Below are 20,757 nucleotides of genomic sequence, written 5' to 3' on the forward strand. Positions count from 1 at the left end.
AATACTGATAATTAAATTAAACTTTATTAAATCAAATTTGAAATTACAAAATTATTTGTAGATTAATTTTGCTAGTACATTATATTTTTCCCTTCCGTTCAACTCCTTAACGTTTTTTGTCCACAAAACAATCTAGAGGAGTTCTATACACTTATTTTTTCATAAATTATTTAAATTATCTTTTTATTCTAAAAACTAATTAATTTATATCATTTTTAATTTGGATCTCTCATGTATTGTATTTTATTTCATTTCTTTCAACTCTTGGAATATAATTAGAAGCTTGTGATTTCAAACATTCTATTTATAGAATATCTTATGGAGAAATATGCAAAGAAAGGTCAATACATGGTCATTTAATGCTATTGTCGAAATTACATGAATCAAGACGTAATAATCTAATACTATATGTTTTGAAAATATTAATTAATAATACACTTGAAGAATGTGTCACATTCATACGTGGACGTCGAGTGCGACGACCTTCTATCATCAAATTACCTCTTATATTGTCATTTGATGCACTATAAAATATAACAAAATATTAAATTTTATAATCCGAGTCTAAAATTTATAAGGGTTTATCTTCAATATAATGTATCAATTTATCTTTAGTTATACATATAAAAAATATGTCACATGTTGGGTGCCACTGCCACATGTTGCAATCATGGGACCATCCCGATTATGATATTTTTTACATAGATAAGCAAGCCATGATTAATTGTTCACAAATAGAGCTCTTCAAACCTACGATTGATTAAAGCTACAAACATAGCTCTTCAAGAACTTGTGAGGAAAAAAAGTTATTCCAAATCAATCTTAATCAACATAAATCATCGGTGGAATTGAATTTGGGATATCATCATATCACAACTTCACAAGTAGGTAACAAATTGAATAGCTAAAAAAAAATTCACAATAAGAAAAAAGAGAGAGAGAGAAAGATTGATTAAAAATAAGCACCTATCGAATGGAAATTTTGGTAGTGAACTTTTGATTTACTTATTCATGAGATTATAGGAAGAATATGCAGTCGACGTCTAGAAGAGATTGACACAAGGGCATGAAGTAGATTTTATTTTTTCTTTTCTTTGTAAACAAATTGAGGCAGATTTGTATCTGACCAAATGCGTGAGATACATATTGGTGTGATATTAGGAAAAATCTGCAGGCTCGAATGGGTTAATAGCATTTGAACCATATTAATTACGGTGACAATAATTCATATTCCAATGAGTTTTAATTGAATTAACTGGAAAAAAAATCCTATAAAGAGATACATAACATGTCAAATCTTCTTAAATTCTTAGGCCGAATATTTCAGTATTTAGAGAAATAGAGAATTAAACATAAAACATAGTTTTACCATTTTACACAGAAAATCATATACACATGCGCACACTTAAGATTATAATTCCTTCAAAACTAAATAATGATATAAGATTATAAACTAATTATGCAAGACCATTCCTAATTTCTTAGTATATACGAACATTTTAATTCTGACATTCTCCTTCTGATTGTTAATTGATTCCCACAAATTAGATAGGTTTTAGTTTATTTATTTAGAGGGAAAATCAGTGCGAAAATGAAATGCTAATAATTCAAAATTTATTTTCAAGTCACTCGCGCCAACGCGCCAAAAATTTGAAATATCAGAATCCAATCATCCTCTAATCTCCACCGTCAGTTTCTATGTAATATCTGAACGGCTAATAATTCCGATCCGCTCCAACTAAATCCCACCAATCAAATTCCGCCCCTCTTTTCCTATAAAAGAAAACCCTACTCTCCAACATCATTCATCGCCTCAACCAAATTTCATTCAATTAAATTTCAATTCCAATCCAAACTCTCTCTCTCTGAAAATGGCGCCGAAGGCCGAGAAGAAGCCCGCGGAGAAGAAGCCAGCCGCCGAGAAGGCACCCGCGGCCGAGAAGGCTCCGGCGGAGAAGAAGCCGAAGGCCGGGAAGAAGCTGCCGAAGGACGGCGGCGCCGCGTCCGCCGACAAGAAGAAGAAGAGAAACAAGAAGAACGTGGAGACGTACAAGATCTACATCTTCAAGGTGCTGAAGCAGGTCCACCCGGACATCGGCATCTCCAGCAAGGCGATGGGGATCATGAACAGCTTCATCAACGACATCTTCGAGAAGCTGGCGCAGGAGTCGTCGCGGCTCGCGCGCTACAACAAGAAGCCCACCATCACCTCGCGCGAGATCCAGACCGCCGTGAGGCTGGTGCTGCCCGGTGAATTGGCGAAGCACGCTGTCTCTGAAGGGACCAAGGCTGTTACCAAATTCACTAGCTCTTAAATTCTCTGCTTTTGCTGTCCCTAAATACTTTTAATTTGATGGTTGATATTTGATTAAGGGCATTTTTAGATCCAAAGTTTACATCTGTTCTCAATTTTTTTGGTAATTTTGTGCTAGAAATGTATGAATCAGCAGATCAGTTTGGTGTTATGGCGAAATGTTTATGTTAATTAGATTTTGAAAACATTTTGGAAGAGCAATTTGTACTTACGTTTTCATTTAGGCCATCCACAATAGGAATAGCTCAGCAATAGCCCATCCATAGCCTAGCCACTGCCACATCATCAGCACTAAAAATCTTCCTGCCATATCATAAATAGTCCAGCTATATATGGAATTTAATTTACGAGACATATACGAGAAACATTAATAATACTATCCACATCACTATTAACAAATATATACAAAATGAAATAATTAACAATCACACAATATGCGAAATTAAATTTACGAGACATATACGGGAAAATGACGAACAAAGCGCGTATATAGTGTTTCGAAAAAAAATAATTTATTTTTTCGCGCTAGGCGGTGCGCTGGGCGATCTGGGCGCTGCAATAGCGCCGAACGGACCGCCCAGCGCCACGCGACCGCCCAGCGCTGCGCGATTTCTCTCTCCAATCGCCTGCTGGGCGGTCGCTGGGCGCCTATTGTGGATGGCCTTAGGCTTTTGGCTGCAAATTACAAATTTCTCGATATTTAGCGTTAATTTTTTTGATATTAAATTAATAGGCTGTTTATGAAATTCATTTCACTGTATACTTAAAGTAAATCTTCCCCCAACAAACAAATAGATCCATATTTATATCATATATACGAAGGAGGAAATTACAAATCAACTCCTATAACAAGGAGGAAACACAAATTACGCCACCCAGGGTTCGAACTCATTACGCCACCCAGGGTTCGAACTCGAGACCTCCAGGATGGACGCGGTATCCAGCACCCTTTAAAAAAAAAAAAAAAAAAAAAACAAATAGATCCATATTTAATTGTCGAAATAAAAAGTAAAAGAGGCCATCTCAGACCAAATTTCATTATTTTGCTGAATTGCTGGTACAGAACATGATTTATTCATCAAGACAAGTTTTCCAATATTTTTAAATATGTACTGGACGTACATATGAACGAAATGTTTTCTTATTAAAATTACTTTTTTGTTTATATAAAATTGATTCGACTGTATTGAGCAAAAACTAATCCGAGCACAATTTCCGTGGCTAAATTTTATGTTTGTAAAGTTGGTTCATATTACTATGCCTCAATTTGGTGATATCCATACCACCCAACCACACTATTATATATTTATTTTTAGATTATTTTTATATAATAATATTATTACATGAATATTTATTATTGCATAATAAAATTTATAAAAAACACAATACATGACAAACTAAAAATTATAAAGACAAACTTAAAAACATAAATAACAATAATTGAAATACGAAATTGAAAATACATAATTGATACTCATACATAAGATGAAAACTAGATATGTTGTTCTCATCATTATCCATGATGAACAACAAAGAGGACTAAAAAAATATGAAATCATACCAAAGAAGAATGATTATAGGAGGAGAAAAGATAAGATTTTTTTGTGTGCAAAACTATAACAAATGTGATCTCTGTTTCTAGAGGATGAAAAATTATAAATTGTAGTATAATTTTTATATTTTTTTAACATAATATATAAAAGATATATAAATTTTTAAAAAAATATCAACCAATGAGATTATGCCATGTGGCACAATCTCATTGGCTCATGGCATAATCTCATTGGCTGAATCATGAATGCATTTGGGAGACCATTCGGTCGCTGGTTGCCAACCAGCCGATCATGGTTGAAGAGAGAGACACACCACCCATTTGAATTTTTTTTTAATTGCAAAATGAGGTGGAGGCCGACCATCCCACCAATAAACATGGTCTAAGTTATTCAAGAGTTAATCTTGTAACTAAAGGAACATATATCTGTGTTTATTTTCGTATTAACTAAAAATAATTGGTCGCTGAGAATCTAGTTTGTACACCATATCAATTAGATATGACTTTAATTATATGGTACATTATCTACCAGACATTTTAAACAACGGTTAACGATGAACAACAACCTTATTGGTAATATGTTTCCCCTCTAACCCATAGGTTAGAAGTTTGGTTCACTGGTGAGTAGATGAAGAACCATTATTTCTCTTAATTTAAGAAAGTATTTATCTACAATAACGATTGGTTACGTTATATAGTTTATAGCATGAGTTTTCATTTTCATAGGCAATATCTTCAATTTGTTTTAGTTTAATTTTAGCACGGACTAAGAAAATTTTCGATTTATAGCTTAAACTTTGGTCTATAATATTTTTATGTACCACTCAAATCATGGTTGAGTATCGATGATGAATTTTACTATAGAACCGGAAATGACTATTGTCACAACCCAGCCAAATTTTCCTCAATATTTAAACAAAGTTATCGAGTACAAATCTTCATACTGACACAATCAACCAACGTTCATATATGCATCAGTGGAATGAATCTTGTTATAAAATACTGCAAGTTATAATTAAACAAAATACCAGTATAAAGTATAAACTTCAATAAAAAATTTTCTGTGTTGTAAAACAGATTAATGTACATTAGGAAAATACATAGAATATATATTTTTCAATTTTCTTGAAAACTTACCAATTCAACGCTACTCAACACGTAAAAAGCGTTATGCTAATATTTAGTAAAATGGTAGGTAATCTACTTTTTGTCAACTAATAAATAATAATCAGAAACGTGGACTCCTGTGAGTCCTGATAATGAAGTTAAATCTGACATAGGAACTAATCCCCCATTTAGGTATGAAGGCAAAATTTGAGATTTTAAGGTGGACTATTCAAATATTAATGTTGGCGCCCATATATTGTTTGAAAAAAAATACTACTAATATATTGTGTACATACTAATTTGTTGAATATAAAATTACATTAGTATATCCCATATCTCATAAACAAGCTGTGCCCCAAAACTCTTTAATACAAAATCTCGAAATTTGATTAATATTTTCAAAATCACTTATACACCCAAGACCACCCCATTATTTTATTTATGAGATATTGACATTTAATATTATGAAACTTTAAAGAAGTTGGGTTTATTATTTCCCACAAATGAAAAATTCCAGCAAATAATATCATGATACAATTTTTTTTTCGTAATTTCTCGACAACAACTTCGAGAGCTTCAAGTTTTTCAATATTTGAGAATAGTATTTGTTGAAGTACACCCTCCAAATCTGTTCTTCAATTCATTAATATAACCCGATTTTTTTCATTGATGGGAATAATAAATTCAGGATAAAGTTTGTGATATTATTTATCAATTCTATATTGGTAGAAAAAAACTAACTTGTTAAAAGTTTAATGATATTAATGATATTAGGTCTCAATATTTATTTATTTATATTATGTATTTATAATTATGAGTGTAGCCTGTTAGATATGTGAAGGATTACATCAGCCCTTCAATTTACAAGAAAAATATTCTCTTTGTTTGATGTCATTTAATTTTGTAGATATGATTGGCATATTGGGAAACATAAGTAATTAATGAGAGATGGGTCAGGCTATAAATTTGATGGGATTTTATGTTGAAATGCCGGCAACTTAAGTCCAACCGTAATACTGCCACTTATTCGTCCATTAACCGTTTTTTAAATTACTATTTATGGGCCTACTTTTTTTACTTCATTTCTTAACTAAGGGACGGAACCTACAACCCTCCGTCCCTTAAATTACTATTCATTCAATTTCATTTTTATTTTTATTTCCAACCAAATTCAATTAAAAAAAACACACTTCATTAAAAATAAAATAAAATTACAACATAAAATAAAAATACAACTTAAAATTCAAAAAAATAAAAAAAACACTTAATTAAAATCCTAAAAATAAAAATGACATAATTTAAAATCCAATTTTAAAGAAAAAAAAAACTACTCCACCGGCGAATCATCTCCCGAAGGCAGTAGAGGTGCACTGAAGCCGTGAGGAGGAGGAATGCCAAGTTGTGCTGCCATAAACGCAATTCCGTTAAGATAGGCTTGGTATTGGGGAGACGTCATGCGGGAAGTGTCCGCCATTGTGGCGGTCATGTACATGGACATAAGGGAGTTCGAGGGTCCCCCCGAGCCCGAGCCTGCCTGGCTTGATTCAGCTCGGTCCCTCCTCCTTCTAGCCGCCTTCGCCGCATTTCTCCCTTGCGGCCGACGACGCCCACGGGAGGACCCCCTGGCATCGTCTGCTGGGGCCTCAAACTCCTGCGAGGCAAACTCTTGTGGGGCGCTGCCCGAACCGCCCTCACTAGACGAGTATTGGCCACCCGCCGTGTGCTTCGTGCGCTTCGAGGTCGAGCCCGAGCTGGACCGGACACCGCCGCCCCACCTTTCCTCGTCTTTGACGACCTCCCAAACATCGACATATTTGAATTGTTTGCCGGTGTCGTCGAAGTAGACTTGCAAAGCATACCTCAGAATGTCGGCTCCCGTAGCTCCGCTTTGGTAATGATCCGCTTCATTCTTGTGGATGGCGCAAAATCTTTTGACCTCTCTGTCGACTCGGTCAAAGTGAGCGCGGAGCATCTTATATGTGCAACGGCGGGACCCCTTCGGCTTAATCTCGTGGTAGGCCTCGGTGATCTTTTCCTAGAAGCACTTCTGGGGTTGTTGATTCCCGACGATGGGATCGTACGAGACGCTGATCCAGGCGTTGTACACCGCCAGCGTTTCTTTGAGGCCGTACGGATGCCGGCCTAGATCCTCCTTCTCCTCGTCCGCCTCCGCCCTGGAGCTTCCACCGACTCGGCCTCCTCCACCGCCTCGGCCTTCTTCCGGAGTGGGATCAACGAAATAATCCTCCCGAAACTGGGATAATCCCTGCAAATACCTCGGGGCGGAGGGACGAGCGTATGCATCCACATCAAAATGGGGTGGTTGGTACCCCTCGGCGTCGACGAACCCTAGGTGCCCGGCGTCGACGAACCGGAACCACCACCAAGGACATTGTACATGCTCCCCAGTCGCCGAACGCGTTGAACTCGAACTCGCTGGAGCCGCCACCGCCAGAGTTTCCGTCGCCGGACATTTTGTGATGAGAGGTTAGATGAAAATCGGAGAGGAAATGGAGATAATTTGGGAAGAATAGATGTGTATTTGTGTGTGAAATGAGGATGAATTAGGAGTATTGAAAAAACGGTAATATTACCGTTTTTCATTTTTTAATTTTTTTATTTAATTCATTTTAAAAAAAAAATGATTTATTGCGTCAGCATGTCGATGTCTACTCGCGGGCTGGCGAGTGGGTGTCACGAATGGAGCCGGAGCGCGCCATATCGCCTGGCGAGACGTCTCGCCATTCGTCATGGCGGGACGGAACGTGGAACGGGCTGGGGACGAGACGGAGCGCTGCAACTCGTCACGCCGCCCTCTCATCCCTTCGTGACGGAATACGGGCCACCCGCGTGACGCGTTGCGGGTGGCTTAAGAGTATCCCCTATAGTATAGCCGCGGCTATAGCCTCGGAGGGGGCGATCTCGGGGCGGCTTATAGTGGGAGCGACGTCCGCCCGGAAGTGGACGAAAAAAAGGGGGCAGAAAGACGAGCGGCGTTTTTTGTGCGAGGACGCGCCGGTCGCCCCTTGCGGCGCCTATAGGCGTGTCGGCCTATAGTGCGCCGGCGATCGGCTCGCCGGTCGCCCCCTTCGATTTTTTTTTTCAAAAATTAACCCTATAAATACCAATTCTCCACCATCCATTTACACCATTTTCACACACTCTCAATTCATTCACTATCTACACTTTGACTCTATAAAAATACACGGTGGAGACGGCGAATCACCCGGCTCGCATGAATCGGGATATGGCGGCAATCCTTCCCAGCGTCGGGATATGGCGGCTATCCTTCTCAGCAGTCGGGATATGGTGGATATTCTTCTCAGCCGTCGGGATATGGTGGCTCTTCGTCCTAGCCATGGAGTTGTAGTCAATCTCCCCGCCGTGGGCATCGAGTCCAACTCTTCCTCCATCTCAGCCGTGGAGGTCTTCTCCCACGCCCCAACCTTTGCAGACGAATCTGAGCCGCTCGGCGTTTGGAGATTACAGACCCAATCTCAACGCCCTTAACCATCTGCGTCCGGAGACCCATTTCCAATCCAGCCACTCTCCTTTCACTGAAGCATATCAAGACGCACTAGATACGATGATGGGTCTGCTCAGTTCCGGCGTACCTGATACGCCCGTTGCGACGAGACTTGGGGGGTCCGAAGGGGCTGGCTCGGGTAGTGGCGGTGGCGGCGGTGGAAGAGGTGGCGGTAGCGGCTCGGGCAGTGGCAGCGGCGCCGGCGGATCGGGCAGCGGCGTCGGTTCCGGTGGTGGCGGTTCGGGCAGCGGCTTAGTGGAAGCAGGAATAAAACAGGGTGTCCACTACACCAAAGCGGAGTCCATTGTTGTGGCGAAGCCGTGGGATGCCGTCACATCCGACCCCATAGTGGGCACCGATGGGAGCTTTTGGAAGCGCGTCCTGTTGGCGTACAACGAGTTCAAACCTCGCGCCGCCAGATCGCGTGACGCAGAACAGCTCCGCAAAAAGTGGTCTAGGATTCCAAGCGGTTCGCGGGCATATACCAGAACAATCTGCTCTATGCTGAGAGTGGCCGAAGCGAAGCTGACGTGAAGGCACTGTCGATGGGTCAATACAACACGGAGGGTTGGCCAAGTTCACAATGTGGGAGGAGTATCTAGTTCTCGCGGACTGTCTGAAATTCAAGGCCATCTGTGTGCAAGATCAGGCCGGAGCGCCCGGGCCGAAGCGTACAAGACACAACATTGTCGGGGACTACAGCAGCGGCTCGCATTCATTCGACCTGAACGACGAGCAAGCCGAAGAGCCCTCCGCTACACACTCTAGGCGCACACGCCCTCCGGGACAACATGCCTCTATTCGACGTGCTAGAGAAGCTGGAATTTCCTCCCGCCGATCGTCGGCAGCGTCTGGATTGCGCACCCCGCAGCCCGCGCCTATACCGCAGCAAAGGGTCCCTATTGCCAGCGAGGTCTTGAGGGATAACCTATATGTGCAGCTGATGCAACAAATGCATGAAGTCTGCAGCAAATAAGAGGCCGCAACCGACTCGTTCATCAAGGATATATACTCCGACCTCATACGTCGGATCCAACGCTGTCTACGCTTGGCTGATGAGGGTCCTGGGGCAGCGGCGGTTGGGGCAACGAGGGAGACGGAGAAGAAGAGGAGGAATCGGACTCCGCCACCGATTAGACGGTGGCGGCGTTTTTATTTGTATTTTGTTTTAAATGTTCGTTGTATAATTTTACCTTTGCCAATACAACGAATATTCGGTCCCAATTACCTCGTTTTATAATTATTTAAATTCCGATGATTTTAAAACTAAAGGACAAAAAATTAAAATAAAAATTGGTTATAAAATTTTGGGATTATTGGAAGTGTCCTCCTATAGTGATGGAAACCTTTTTTTGGGCGCGGACAAAAAAAATTGAGGCTGTAGACAAAAAGAGGTGAGGCTATTGGGGACGTCCTCCTGGATACTCTAAATACTTACCACAATAGCAGAAGCCCATTTTTTTATGCCAATTGCTAAAGTAACATAAACACCAATTCAGCTAAGTTAGAGCTATCATAGAACATGCAATTCCATAAATTGCACTAACGAGTAGCTGAATTTATAAAAAAAAAACATTGGAGAATTTACTAATTAAGTTGATTTGAATTCATGTATTGGTATATTTACATAACAATATAATCATTATTTAAGATAAAAGTTATTTTTATATATTCTTACAAAACTGTTTTCAAAGCTGGAAATTTTGGTCAAATTGTTTGAACGGTGAAAGACCAAAATGGGGAATTCTTAGCCATTAATTTTAAATTTTGGTAACTACGATTAAATAGTTCAGCTAAACAAAATAAAACGCCATTTGTAACAATTTAATAATCGAATCGAATTCCCTGCTGCAAACTATACTATTTGAATTTAATATTTCAATAAATCAGAGGAAATAGGTAAACGAATCAGATAAATTTGTTGATACTTATAAAAAAATGCAGCTGCGCACGCAATCAATTATCAATATTATATAGGAGTAGTATATAATTTATTATGAAATCCGGAAATTTAGATACAGATTTCATCTGAATCAGTAGCCGTCGTGGTATGAAATGAAACAATTCACAAACAAAACTCGTGTAAAATTAGATACAGATTTTCATTCAGAGAAAGCAATTCCTCTTGGCAGAGTTGTTTACCTGCACAATTTGGAAAAGCGATTCCACCTCTTCTCTGTCAACCACATCGAAGAACTCTAACTCGCAGAGCCTCCTCTTGCATGCGGCGGAGCTCCGCCTCTTCTTCGGCGCCGGCGGGCAGCGGAGCACGGCGGGGATCATGTGCCGCGGAGATCTCGGCGTCTGGCAATCTTCGTCTTCGCTCCTGCTAATTTCTTCACGATACGGATCATCATCTCTGGCGATCGAATTGCTTATCTTGAGAATTGGCAGCCTCAATTCCAGATCCGCAGACATGATTGATTCGTGAGTGTGTGTGTGAAATGGAGGGGCAGAAAGAGGCGTAATATTTACATGGATATTTATTTTGTTTAATCTGATCAGCCTTTTATAACACGTCTACTTCAATACTCACCATTTTAGGCATCTTTGTTTATTATATATTTCCTTTTTGTGAAAATAAATTTCGTGTGGAATATTTTTTTTCTATTTTTTTGGATATTTTGTAAATAATTTATGACAAGTAAATTTCACTCCACTTTTTTCAGGTAGAAGGAAGATGACCTTTTGTCCTATTTATCTCTTGATAAGTAAATTTTACTTTTTTGAACTAATTTTTGATAAATTGTTTTATGTATTTTGCTACTGAAATGAGGTTTCGTTTTTATAGGTATTTTAATTTTAATTTGATTTTATTCACGAAGTAAAAAAAATATTAATTCACATTTATTTGATGTACTTATATATTTTGTGGAACAACTTTTCAGCTACTAATTTACCGTCAATTAATCAAGGTTCATTTTCTTAATTATACAATTAATGTAATTTTAACCAGTTTTCAAGTATCCCATCTCAATATTCTTAAATAAAGAGCTTGTTTAAAAATAAAAATAAAAATAAAAATAAACAATTTCACACGGCATGTCTCGTTTTATCTTAAGCATTAGAGGGTAAGAAAAGACCAATTGAATCAGACGTGATCAAGTCTTCGGCTATCAAGAATATAGCTAAGTTCTATTAATTTTTTGTGGCGTGATTTTAGCATTTAATTCAGAAGATTCAGATTTAAGTTATTGGCTAAGAGGGAATGCAAAATGCTCCAATTTCTTTCTTTCTTGAGAGTTGAGGGTCTGAAGCATTAATTTTAGAACTTAATATGAGTTCGTTTTATTTGGTTTTACAATTATTACAAAGTTACAATTGTGCTTACCATAAATTCATTGCAACGTATGGAAAAATACTTCTCATCCTATCCGTCCATGACATATTTAGATGCTTCTAGAAAAATAATGATAATATGAAATAATGTTTATTGACATTCCCTCATATCATATTGTTCGTATTAACTTTTATTTTTATCATTTATAGTAGTACTCCATGCTCTACCATTTTCTTTGAGAATAATATATAGGAGTATTTAATTTTAGTCATTACTAATAGACATTTTCTCACTCAGCCAGAATACTTTATTCAAATTCATCTCACTCATTTAGACTTATTTTTGGTGAACGAAGAAAACATAAAATACTAACTCAATTACTCAAAGCCTTTCACATTTACCTCAATTTATCCGTGTAAGAAAAATATCTTTATGGGATTATATAGGTAGGTAATCAGCATTTAATAATGCGAAACTAAAATTAAAATGCCTGGATCGCTAACCACGTGATAATAAAATTAGGTAACAAAAGATATTCTTAATAGTAACTAGGAGTATTATTATGATCAAATACATGCATAGTTTATTTATAGTAATAACACACAGTTATGTCATCATAAAATGCATAGTTTATTTATAGTAATAACACACAGTTATGTCATGATAAAATTGTTATGAGGATTGGGGCAAAACTGCACAATCAGTCAAGCTCGGTGTTAGCCGAGCTTAATCGTGCTCGGAGATTAGCCGAGCTTGCTGGTGCTCGGTATTAGCCGAACTTAGTCGAGTTCGGTGTTGGCCGTTGTTATTAACTGATGCATAGACAAACGTGAGCCGTCGGATGCGATTAGTTAGTTAGCTTAAATGACAGCCGTTGGATTTGTTTTGGTTGTTAGATTAGTGTTAGTCAAATAGAGTGAATAACCGAGCTGTGCAAGCGGAGTGAGAGAAAAAGATTTTTCATCCATCAGTTTGTAATCTTCCACAAAATTGAATACAAGATTTCCATTAATTCTCCGAGAGTTGTTCTTAGCTTTATTCATTTTCATATCGAGTGTTTGTTCTTCTTGTTCCGGAATCGATCTTGTTGTGATAGCAAGATTGAGTCGCGTATTTGATAACATTACAAATTGGCGCCGTCTGTGGGAAAACGAAGAAGGACGACGCATTCAACAATGTCTACCACGAAGTTCGACGTTGAGCGGTTCACCGGCGAAAATGATTTCGGCCTGTGGAGATTGAAAATGAAAGCTGTTCTTATGCAGCAAGGAGTCTGGGATTATGTCAAATCCAAGGCGGATGAGGAGGAGATTCAAGGAATGGATGCGGCGAAATCTCAAGAACTGGAATACAAGGCGTATAGCTCGATTGTCTTGTGCCTCAGCGATAGAGTCTTGAGGGAGGTTCAAAAGGAAGATGATGCCGCAGGAGTTTGGGAGAAGTTAGAGAAAATCTATATGGAGAAGTCGATCTCAAATAGATTGCATCTCAAACAAAGGTTATTCAATTTCAAGTTTTCTGACTCCAAGAACTTAGCAGATCAATTAGAAGATTTTCGCAAGTGCATAGATGATCTTGAGAGTGTGGATGATGCCATGAAAGATGAGGATAAAGCTTTGATGTTATTGAATGCTCTGCCTCAGAGTTTTGAGCAATTCAAAGACTCAATACTTCTTGGAAGGGATTCGAAGGTGACTTTAGAGGAGGTATATTCTGCATTAAAGCTGAAGGGAATGCAGAAATCTGTCAGCAAGCAAATCGATCAAGCTGCTGAAAGCCTTAATGTGAAGACTGCATCAAAGAAACAATTCAAATTCAAGAAACCCTCATCTGATAAATGGAGACCACGGGGTGCGAAGGAAGGTGATCAGAAGGAGTCAAGAAGTTGTTTTTGGTGTAAGAAACCAGGACACATCAAGCAAAATTGCTTTGCTTGGAAGAAAAGACAAGCTGAAAATCACAAAGAAGATGGTACAGCAGCTATCACTGAGGAAATTGAAGAGGCAAGAGCTCTCAATGTGGTGGAGGATAGTCCATTATCAAGGCTGTGGATCATGGATTCAGGTTGCAGTTTCCATATGTCCTCCAACCTTGACTGGTTCCAAGATTTAAAGGAATCTGAAGGCTCGGTGTTGCTAGGAGATGATCATGTGTGTGATGTAAGGGGTGTTGGGAACATATGCTTGAGGATGGAAGATGGATCACTGCGAAAGCTTACTGATGTAAGGTACATCCCATCCATCAAGAGAAATTTGATCTCATTGGGACTTCTTGAGAAGACAGGTTATATATTGACCCTTTATGGTGGAGAAATGCTTGTTACAAAGGATGGCCAGATGATTATGAGAGCTATCAGAAGTAATGTACTCTATTATCTACAAGCTGAGCCTATTGATGGTTCTGCAAATTCAACTCAACAAACCATCAATTGGCATACAAGGCTCGGGCATGTAGGAGTTGCTGGGATGATGCAGTTGGTGAAACAAGGCATAATTCAGATGTCTGAGTCTGATGTACAAAGACACATTGGATCTTGTGAGGAGTGCATACTTGGTAAGAGCAAAAAACTGCCATATGGAGTGGGCAAGCACACATCGAAAGAGCCTCTCCAATATGTTCACAGTGACATATGGGGACCTGCACCAGTGAATAGCCTTGGAGGAGGCAGGTATTTCTTATCCTTTGTTGATGATTTTTCAAGGAAGGTTTGGATAGTAATAATGAAAGACAAGTCAGAAACATTCCAGAGGTTTCAAGAATGGTGTGTAGGTGTTGAGTTGGAGAAAGGAAAGCCATTGAGGTGTCTTAGGACTGACAACGGGCTTGAGTTCTTGTCCCATGAATTTGATGGATTCTGTAAAGATAAGGGGATAAAGAGGCACAGAACAGTCCCTCACAACCCACAACAAAATGGGGTTGCTGAGAGGATCAATAGAACCATTCTTGAAAGGGTGAGGTGCATGTTAATAGCGTCTGGAATGTCTAAACCATTTTGGGGTGAAGCAGCCTCTACTGCTGTTGTTTTGATCAATAAATGTCCTTCAGCTGCCATTGAAAATCAGACCCCAGACAGCAAATGGTATGGATCTTATGGGGATTATTCAAAACTGAGGCCATTTGGGTGTAGAGCTTATGCTCACATAAAGCAAGGTAAATTGGAACCTAGAGCTCTCAGGTGTGTAATGATTGGGTATCAGATGGGAGTCAGTGGGTACAGGCTGTGGTGCTGTGAGGAAGGAAACAAGAAAGTGGTGGTTAGCAGAGATGTGATCTTCAAAGAATCTGAAATGCCTTTCCTCAACAAGGATAATCAGAAAGTTCATTTTGAGGTGGAGAACCAGAGAGTAACTACAGATGTAACTCAGACTGATCTAAATGCTACATCTGATGTCAGTGGTGGTGGAGCTTCTGGAATGCAAGCTGAAATCAGAACACCAGAGAGAGTGATTGCTAGAAACAGAGCAAAGAGGAATATTAAGCTCCCTTCTAGATTTAATGATTATGACATGATGCACTATGCACTGGCAGTGGCTGAACAGATGGATTACCATGAACCTTCATCTTATAAAGAAGCAATCAGAAGCCCTGAAAAGGATCAGTGGTTGTTAGCTATGCAAGAGGAGATTGATAGCTTGTATAAAAACCACACATGGATCTTGGTACTGAGGCCTACTGATCAGAAAACAGTAGGGTGCAAATGGATTTACAAAAAGAAGGTTGAGGCCTTCAACAACAACCATATCAGGTTCAAAGCAAGGTTGGTGGCTAAGGGGTTCACACAGAGGGAGGGTGTGGATTACAATGAAATTTTCTCACATGTTGTCAAACACAGCTCCATCAGGCTATTACTTGCTATAGTTGCTCAAAGAGATTGGGAATTGCAACAACTTGATGTTAAAACTGTTTTTCTCCATGGTGAACTTGAAGAAAAAATATACATGGAGCAACCACCTGGTTTTGTGAAGCCAGGAGATGAAAAGAAAGTGTGTTTGCTAAAAAGAAGTCTCTATGGTCTCAAACAAAGCTCAAGGCAGTGGTACCTGAGGTTCAATGTGTTCATGCAGAAGATTGGGTTTGAAAAATCTTTGTATGATCACTGTGTGTTCATCAAGAGAAGAGGTGGAGTTGCTGTAGCATATCTACTGTTATATGTAGATGATATGCTGATCTCTGCAGAGCATAAGGAAGAGGTGGAGTTAGTGAAGGCTGATCTGAAATCTGAATTCGATATGAAAGATCTTGGTGATGCCAAGAAGATTCTTGGGATGGAAATTATCAGAGATAGAGATCACAAGCAGATATGGCTGACTCAAAGGGATTATATCAGTAGTGTGATCAAGAAATTCCAGATGGATCATAGCAAACCAGTGAGCATGCCCCTGAGTTCACAGTTCAAGCTCAGCAGCAATCAAAGCCCTAAAGATGATGAACAGAGAAGAGAAATGGATAAGGTCCCATATGCAAACATAGTGGGGAGTATCATGTACACCATGGTGTGTACAAGGCCAGATATCAGCCAGGCAATAAGTGTTGTGAGCAGGTACATGGCTGATCCGGGTATACAGCATTGGCAAGCTTTAAAATGGATATTAAGGTATCTCAATGGCACTCGGGATTATGGCATACTGTTTGATGGAAGTAAGAATTTTGATACACAGCCTCTATTGGGATATTGTGATTCTGATTTTGCAACTAACATTGACACAAGGAAGTCCCAATCCGGCTATGTTTTCTGCATGTATGGAGCTGCTGTAAGTTGGAGATCGAGTTTGCAATCTGTGGTGGCACTCTCAACAACTGAGGCAGAATATATTTCCATGGCTGAGGCTGTAAAGGAGAGCATGTGGCTGAAAGGAATCTGCTCGGATTTTGGAGTCGATCAAGAAGCTGTGACTGTATTATGTGATTCAAATAGTGCCATATGTCTATCAAAACATCAGACATTCCATGAGAGGAGCAAGCATGTGGATGTTAAGCTTCATTTTGTGAGGGATGAAGTTGAAATGGGCTCAGTAAAGATTGAGAAAGTAGCTACTGAGCACAATGCTGCTGATATGCTAACAAAGGTGTTACCCGGACTTAAGTTGAAGTATTGCATGGATTTGGTGAATCTGATTCAGCTGGAGTGATTGTGGAAGATGGATATGCTCTGTGGATTGTCCAGTTGTGTCCCAAGGTGGAGATTTGTTATGAGGATTGGGGCAAAACTGCACAATCAGTCAAGCTCGGTGTTAGCCGAGCTTAATCGTGCTCGGAGATTAGCCGAGCTTGCTGGTGCTCGGTATTAGCCGAACTTAGTCGAGTTCGGTGTTGGCCGTTGTTATTAACTGATGCATAGACAAACGTGAGCCGTCGGATGCGATTAGTTAGTTAGCTTAAATGACAGCCGTTGGATTTGTTTTGGTTGTTAGATTAGTGTTAGTCAAATAGAGTGAATAACCGAGCTGTGCAAGCGGAGTGAGAGAAAAAGATTTTTCATCCATCAGTTTGTAATCTTCCACAAAATTGAATACAAGATTTCCATTAATTCTCCGAGAGTTGTTCTTAGCTTTATTCATTTTCATATCGAGTGTTTGTTCTTCTTGTTCCAGAATCGATCTTGTTGTGATAGCAAGATTGAGTCGCGTATTTGATAACATTACATTTTAGGTTTTGAAGAAGGTTTTGGAGAATTGTATCATTTGATCTTATTCACTATAATGCAAATATACATGCCTTTTTATAGGCTCCCAAGGATAATAAAATTAAGGTAAGTCTCATGACCCTAAACCTAATTTCCTATACAAGGTAAATATCAATTGCTAATCTTCCTATTAATTTGTGATTGTAGGAAAATCAGCCTCTTGATTCTTCATGATCTTTTCCTTCCAACACTCCCCCTCAAGTTAAGTGATGGGATCACCAATGCTTAACTTGTTCAATACACCTCGAAACGAATTCGAGTATACTGTCTTTGTCAAGATGTCCGCCAGTTGATCCTCCGACTTGACATAGGGTAATTCCACTATCTTTGCATCAATTGTATCCTTTATGAGGTGTCGATCTACCTCCACATGCTTAGTTCGGTCATGTTGAACTAGATTTTCTGAGATACTAATGGCAGCCTTGTTATCACACAACAATCGACATGGTTGCGTGGATTTGAGTTCGAGTTCTGTCATTAGTTTTCTAAGCCATAGTACCTCTGTCAATCCACTCTTAATTCCTCGGAATTCTGCCTCGGCACTCGACAATGCTACCACCTTTTGCTTCTTACTTCTCCATGTCACCAAGTTACCTCCTACAAAGGTAAAGTATCATGCTGTTGACTTTCTGTCACTCGGATTTCCTGCCCAGTCTGCATCAGTATAGCCGTGTATCTCCAAATGCCCATGTTTCTTGAACAATACTCCATGACCCGGGGTACCTTTCAAGTATCGTACTATTCTCAACACTGCCTCCCAATGTTCTTCTTGCAGAGCATGCATGAACTGACTCACTACTCCAACAACATAAGCAAGATCTGGCCTGGTGTGGGACAAATAGATGAGTTTCCCAACCAACCGTTGATACCTCCTTCGGTCAGCGAGTTTGGCTCCTTCCTGAATTTGTAGTAAGTGATTCTGGACTATTGGAGTGTCCACTGGTTTGCAATCAATCATTCCTGTCTCTGTCAAGATATCAAGTACATATTTCCTCTGGTTGATAAAGATTCCTTGCTTTGATCTAAGTACTTCTATTCCCAAAAAATACTTTAGGTGGCCTAGGTCCTTCATCTCAAATTCCTTGGACATGTTATTCCTTAGCTGCTCTATCTCTTCCTCATCATCACCAGTGATAATCATATCATCAACGTAAATAATGAGACATGTAATCTTACCATTCTTCTTCTTGAGGAACAAGGGGTGATCTGAGTTGCTCTGGCAGTACTCATATTTCTTCATTACTTCCGTGAACCTTCCGAACCATGCTCTAGGAGATTGCTTAAGGCCATATAACGTCTTCTTGAGCTTGCACACGTGCCCATTTTGGAAGTTTCCCGTAAATCCAGGTGGGGGAACCATATAAACTGGTTTGGTCAATTCTCCATGTAGAAAGGCATTTGTCACATCGAACTGGTGTAGAGGCCAGTCCCGGTTAGCTGCTATTGAAAACAACACCCTCATCGTATTGATCTTGACAACTGGCGAGAAGGTTTCTGCATAGTCGACGCCATAGGTCTGTGTGTACCCCTTTGCTACTAGCCTTGCCTTATATCGGTCAATGGATCCGTCGGGTCTTCTTTTGATTGTAAATACCAATCTACACCCCAATGTAGTAGCACCTTTGGGTAGTTCACTAACTTTCCAAATCTTGTTCTTCAGTAAAGCATCCATCTCGACAAACATGACATCCCTCCAATGTTTAATTTTCCATGCTTCCTCGGCTGTATAGGGGATTTCCTCCTCCTCGTAGAGTGCAACTTCAAATGTCCTAGCCATTTTGGCCAAGTTCCCTTTCACAAAGTTAGCCACATCGTACTGGCTTTTCCTGTCAGTCTTTTCTGGTGAGTACCTCTTCAGTGGAATTCCCCGAGTGCTTCGTGGTGGGAGGATGTATCGACCTGTACTCTCATCGAGGGTCGTGCTTTCATCGACAGTTTCTGTATCAATAGGATCAGTAGTAGTGCTAATTTCTTGAGGTGGATAAGAAATTACCGCAGATGCCTCGGATATCGGTTGAGGCGAGATACTGGGACGGGGTTGAGACCTGCTCGAAATAACCCGAGACTTGATGTTTGAATCCAAAGTTCTTACCCACTTCTGGCCCCGAAGCAGTTGCTACTTCCATCTACCTCATAAATCGACTCCCCACTAAAATCCTAAACAAAAAAACACTTCTCGACATCCTCTCCAAACTCACCAAAATACCCAAACACCTTAACCTTCAACCAAAAGTTTTTGGTTGTACTGTTTATGTCCATATCCCAAAACATGAGAGAACGAAATTGTCACCTTGTGCTACCAAATGTGTTTTTGTGGGCTACGGGATTAACCGAAAGGGGTATAGATGCTATGACCTAACTACAAAAGAGTAGTCACCACAATGAATTGCAATTTCTTGGAAACAGAGTTCTATTACCACACCCACCTTAGTAGTCAGGGGGAGAGTGAGTCATACAACATAGTAGACTACCAAAGTTGGTTTCTGCATGAGTCAAATCACCCCAACGAGGACTCAACAGAACCGGTTAGCACTGTCGCCGAGGATGGTTCTATTACTACACCCACCTTATTTCGAGGATGGTTCTGTTTTTCCTTTCTGCTACCCCATTTTGTTCTGGTGTATAGGGGCAAGAGGTTTGGTGGATCAAGCCTTTTGTCAGGCCTTTCCCTCCCATTATCGGACCAAAGGGTTTTTATCGTGGTTTGGAATTGAGTTTGGATAAGGTTGAAGAAAAGAATGAATTTGTCAATTACTTTAGACTTGTGTTTTAGAAAATATATCCATGTCATCCTAGTGCAATCATCTACAAAAATCACAAAATATCTCAAACCATTCCCCTCAACAATAGGTGCAGGACCCCACACATCAGCATGAACAAGGGAAAAAATAGAATTCATACGAGTATTTGTAGGTTTAAACGATTGTCTGTGGCTCTTGGCCAAAACACAAGTTTCACAAGAAAAGTCTTTCGGAATAGAGAGTTTATGAAAAAGTAAACTAAAATAACCAGGGGAGGGGTGTCCCAGTCGTTGGTGCCAAAGCCAAATCTCCCTTTTCGTGGACCCGTGAGCTAGCATCGCACTGCCTTGTTGAGCTATCTCATCCACGTAGTAGAGTCCTTGGCTCTCAGTGCCACGCCCAAGTATCTTCCTCGTCCGAATATCCTGCAAAATACAGAAGTCGGGGTGCATCAGCAACGTACAGTTCAATTATTTCGTTACATGGTTTATAGACATCAATCTCTAGGACAAAGTAGGAACAAAAAGACAGTTTGATAATCTCAAGGTTGAGGA

General features: G+C 39.8%; 1 protein-coding gene across 1 annotated transcript; it reads left to right on the plus strand.

Annotated features, from left to right (window-relative positions):
- The first annotated feature begins 1,810 nt into the window (after positions 1-1,810).
- LOC121775941 (histone H2B-like) lies at positions 1,811-2,509 on the plus strand. The gene has a single exon (XM_042173044.1). The coding sequence runs from the start codon at positions 1,872-1,874 to the stop codon at positions 2,313-2,315; it is 444 nt and encodes a 147-aa protein (XP_042028978.1). The 5' UTR covers positions 1,811-1,871; the 3' UTR covers positions 2,316-2,509.
- Positions 2,510-20,757: the final 18,248 nt, after the last annotated feature.

Source organism: Salvia splendens, chromosome 18 (genome assembly GCF_004379255.2).
Source record: "Salvia splendens isolate huo1 chromosome 18, SspV2, whole genome shotgun sequence".
In the NCBI taxonomy this organism is placed as follows: domain Eukaryota; kingdom Viridiplantae; phylum Streptophyta; class Magnoliopsida; order Lamiales; family Lamiaceae; genus Salvia; species Salvia splendens.

Bases quoted from the DNA above. Each gene is read 5' to 3' on its own strand.
- LOC121775941 (XM_042173044.1), top strand. From the start codon at position 1,872: ATGGCGCCGAAGGCCGAGAAGAAGCCCGCGGAGAAGAAGCCAGCCGCC.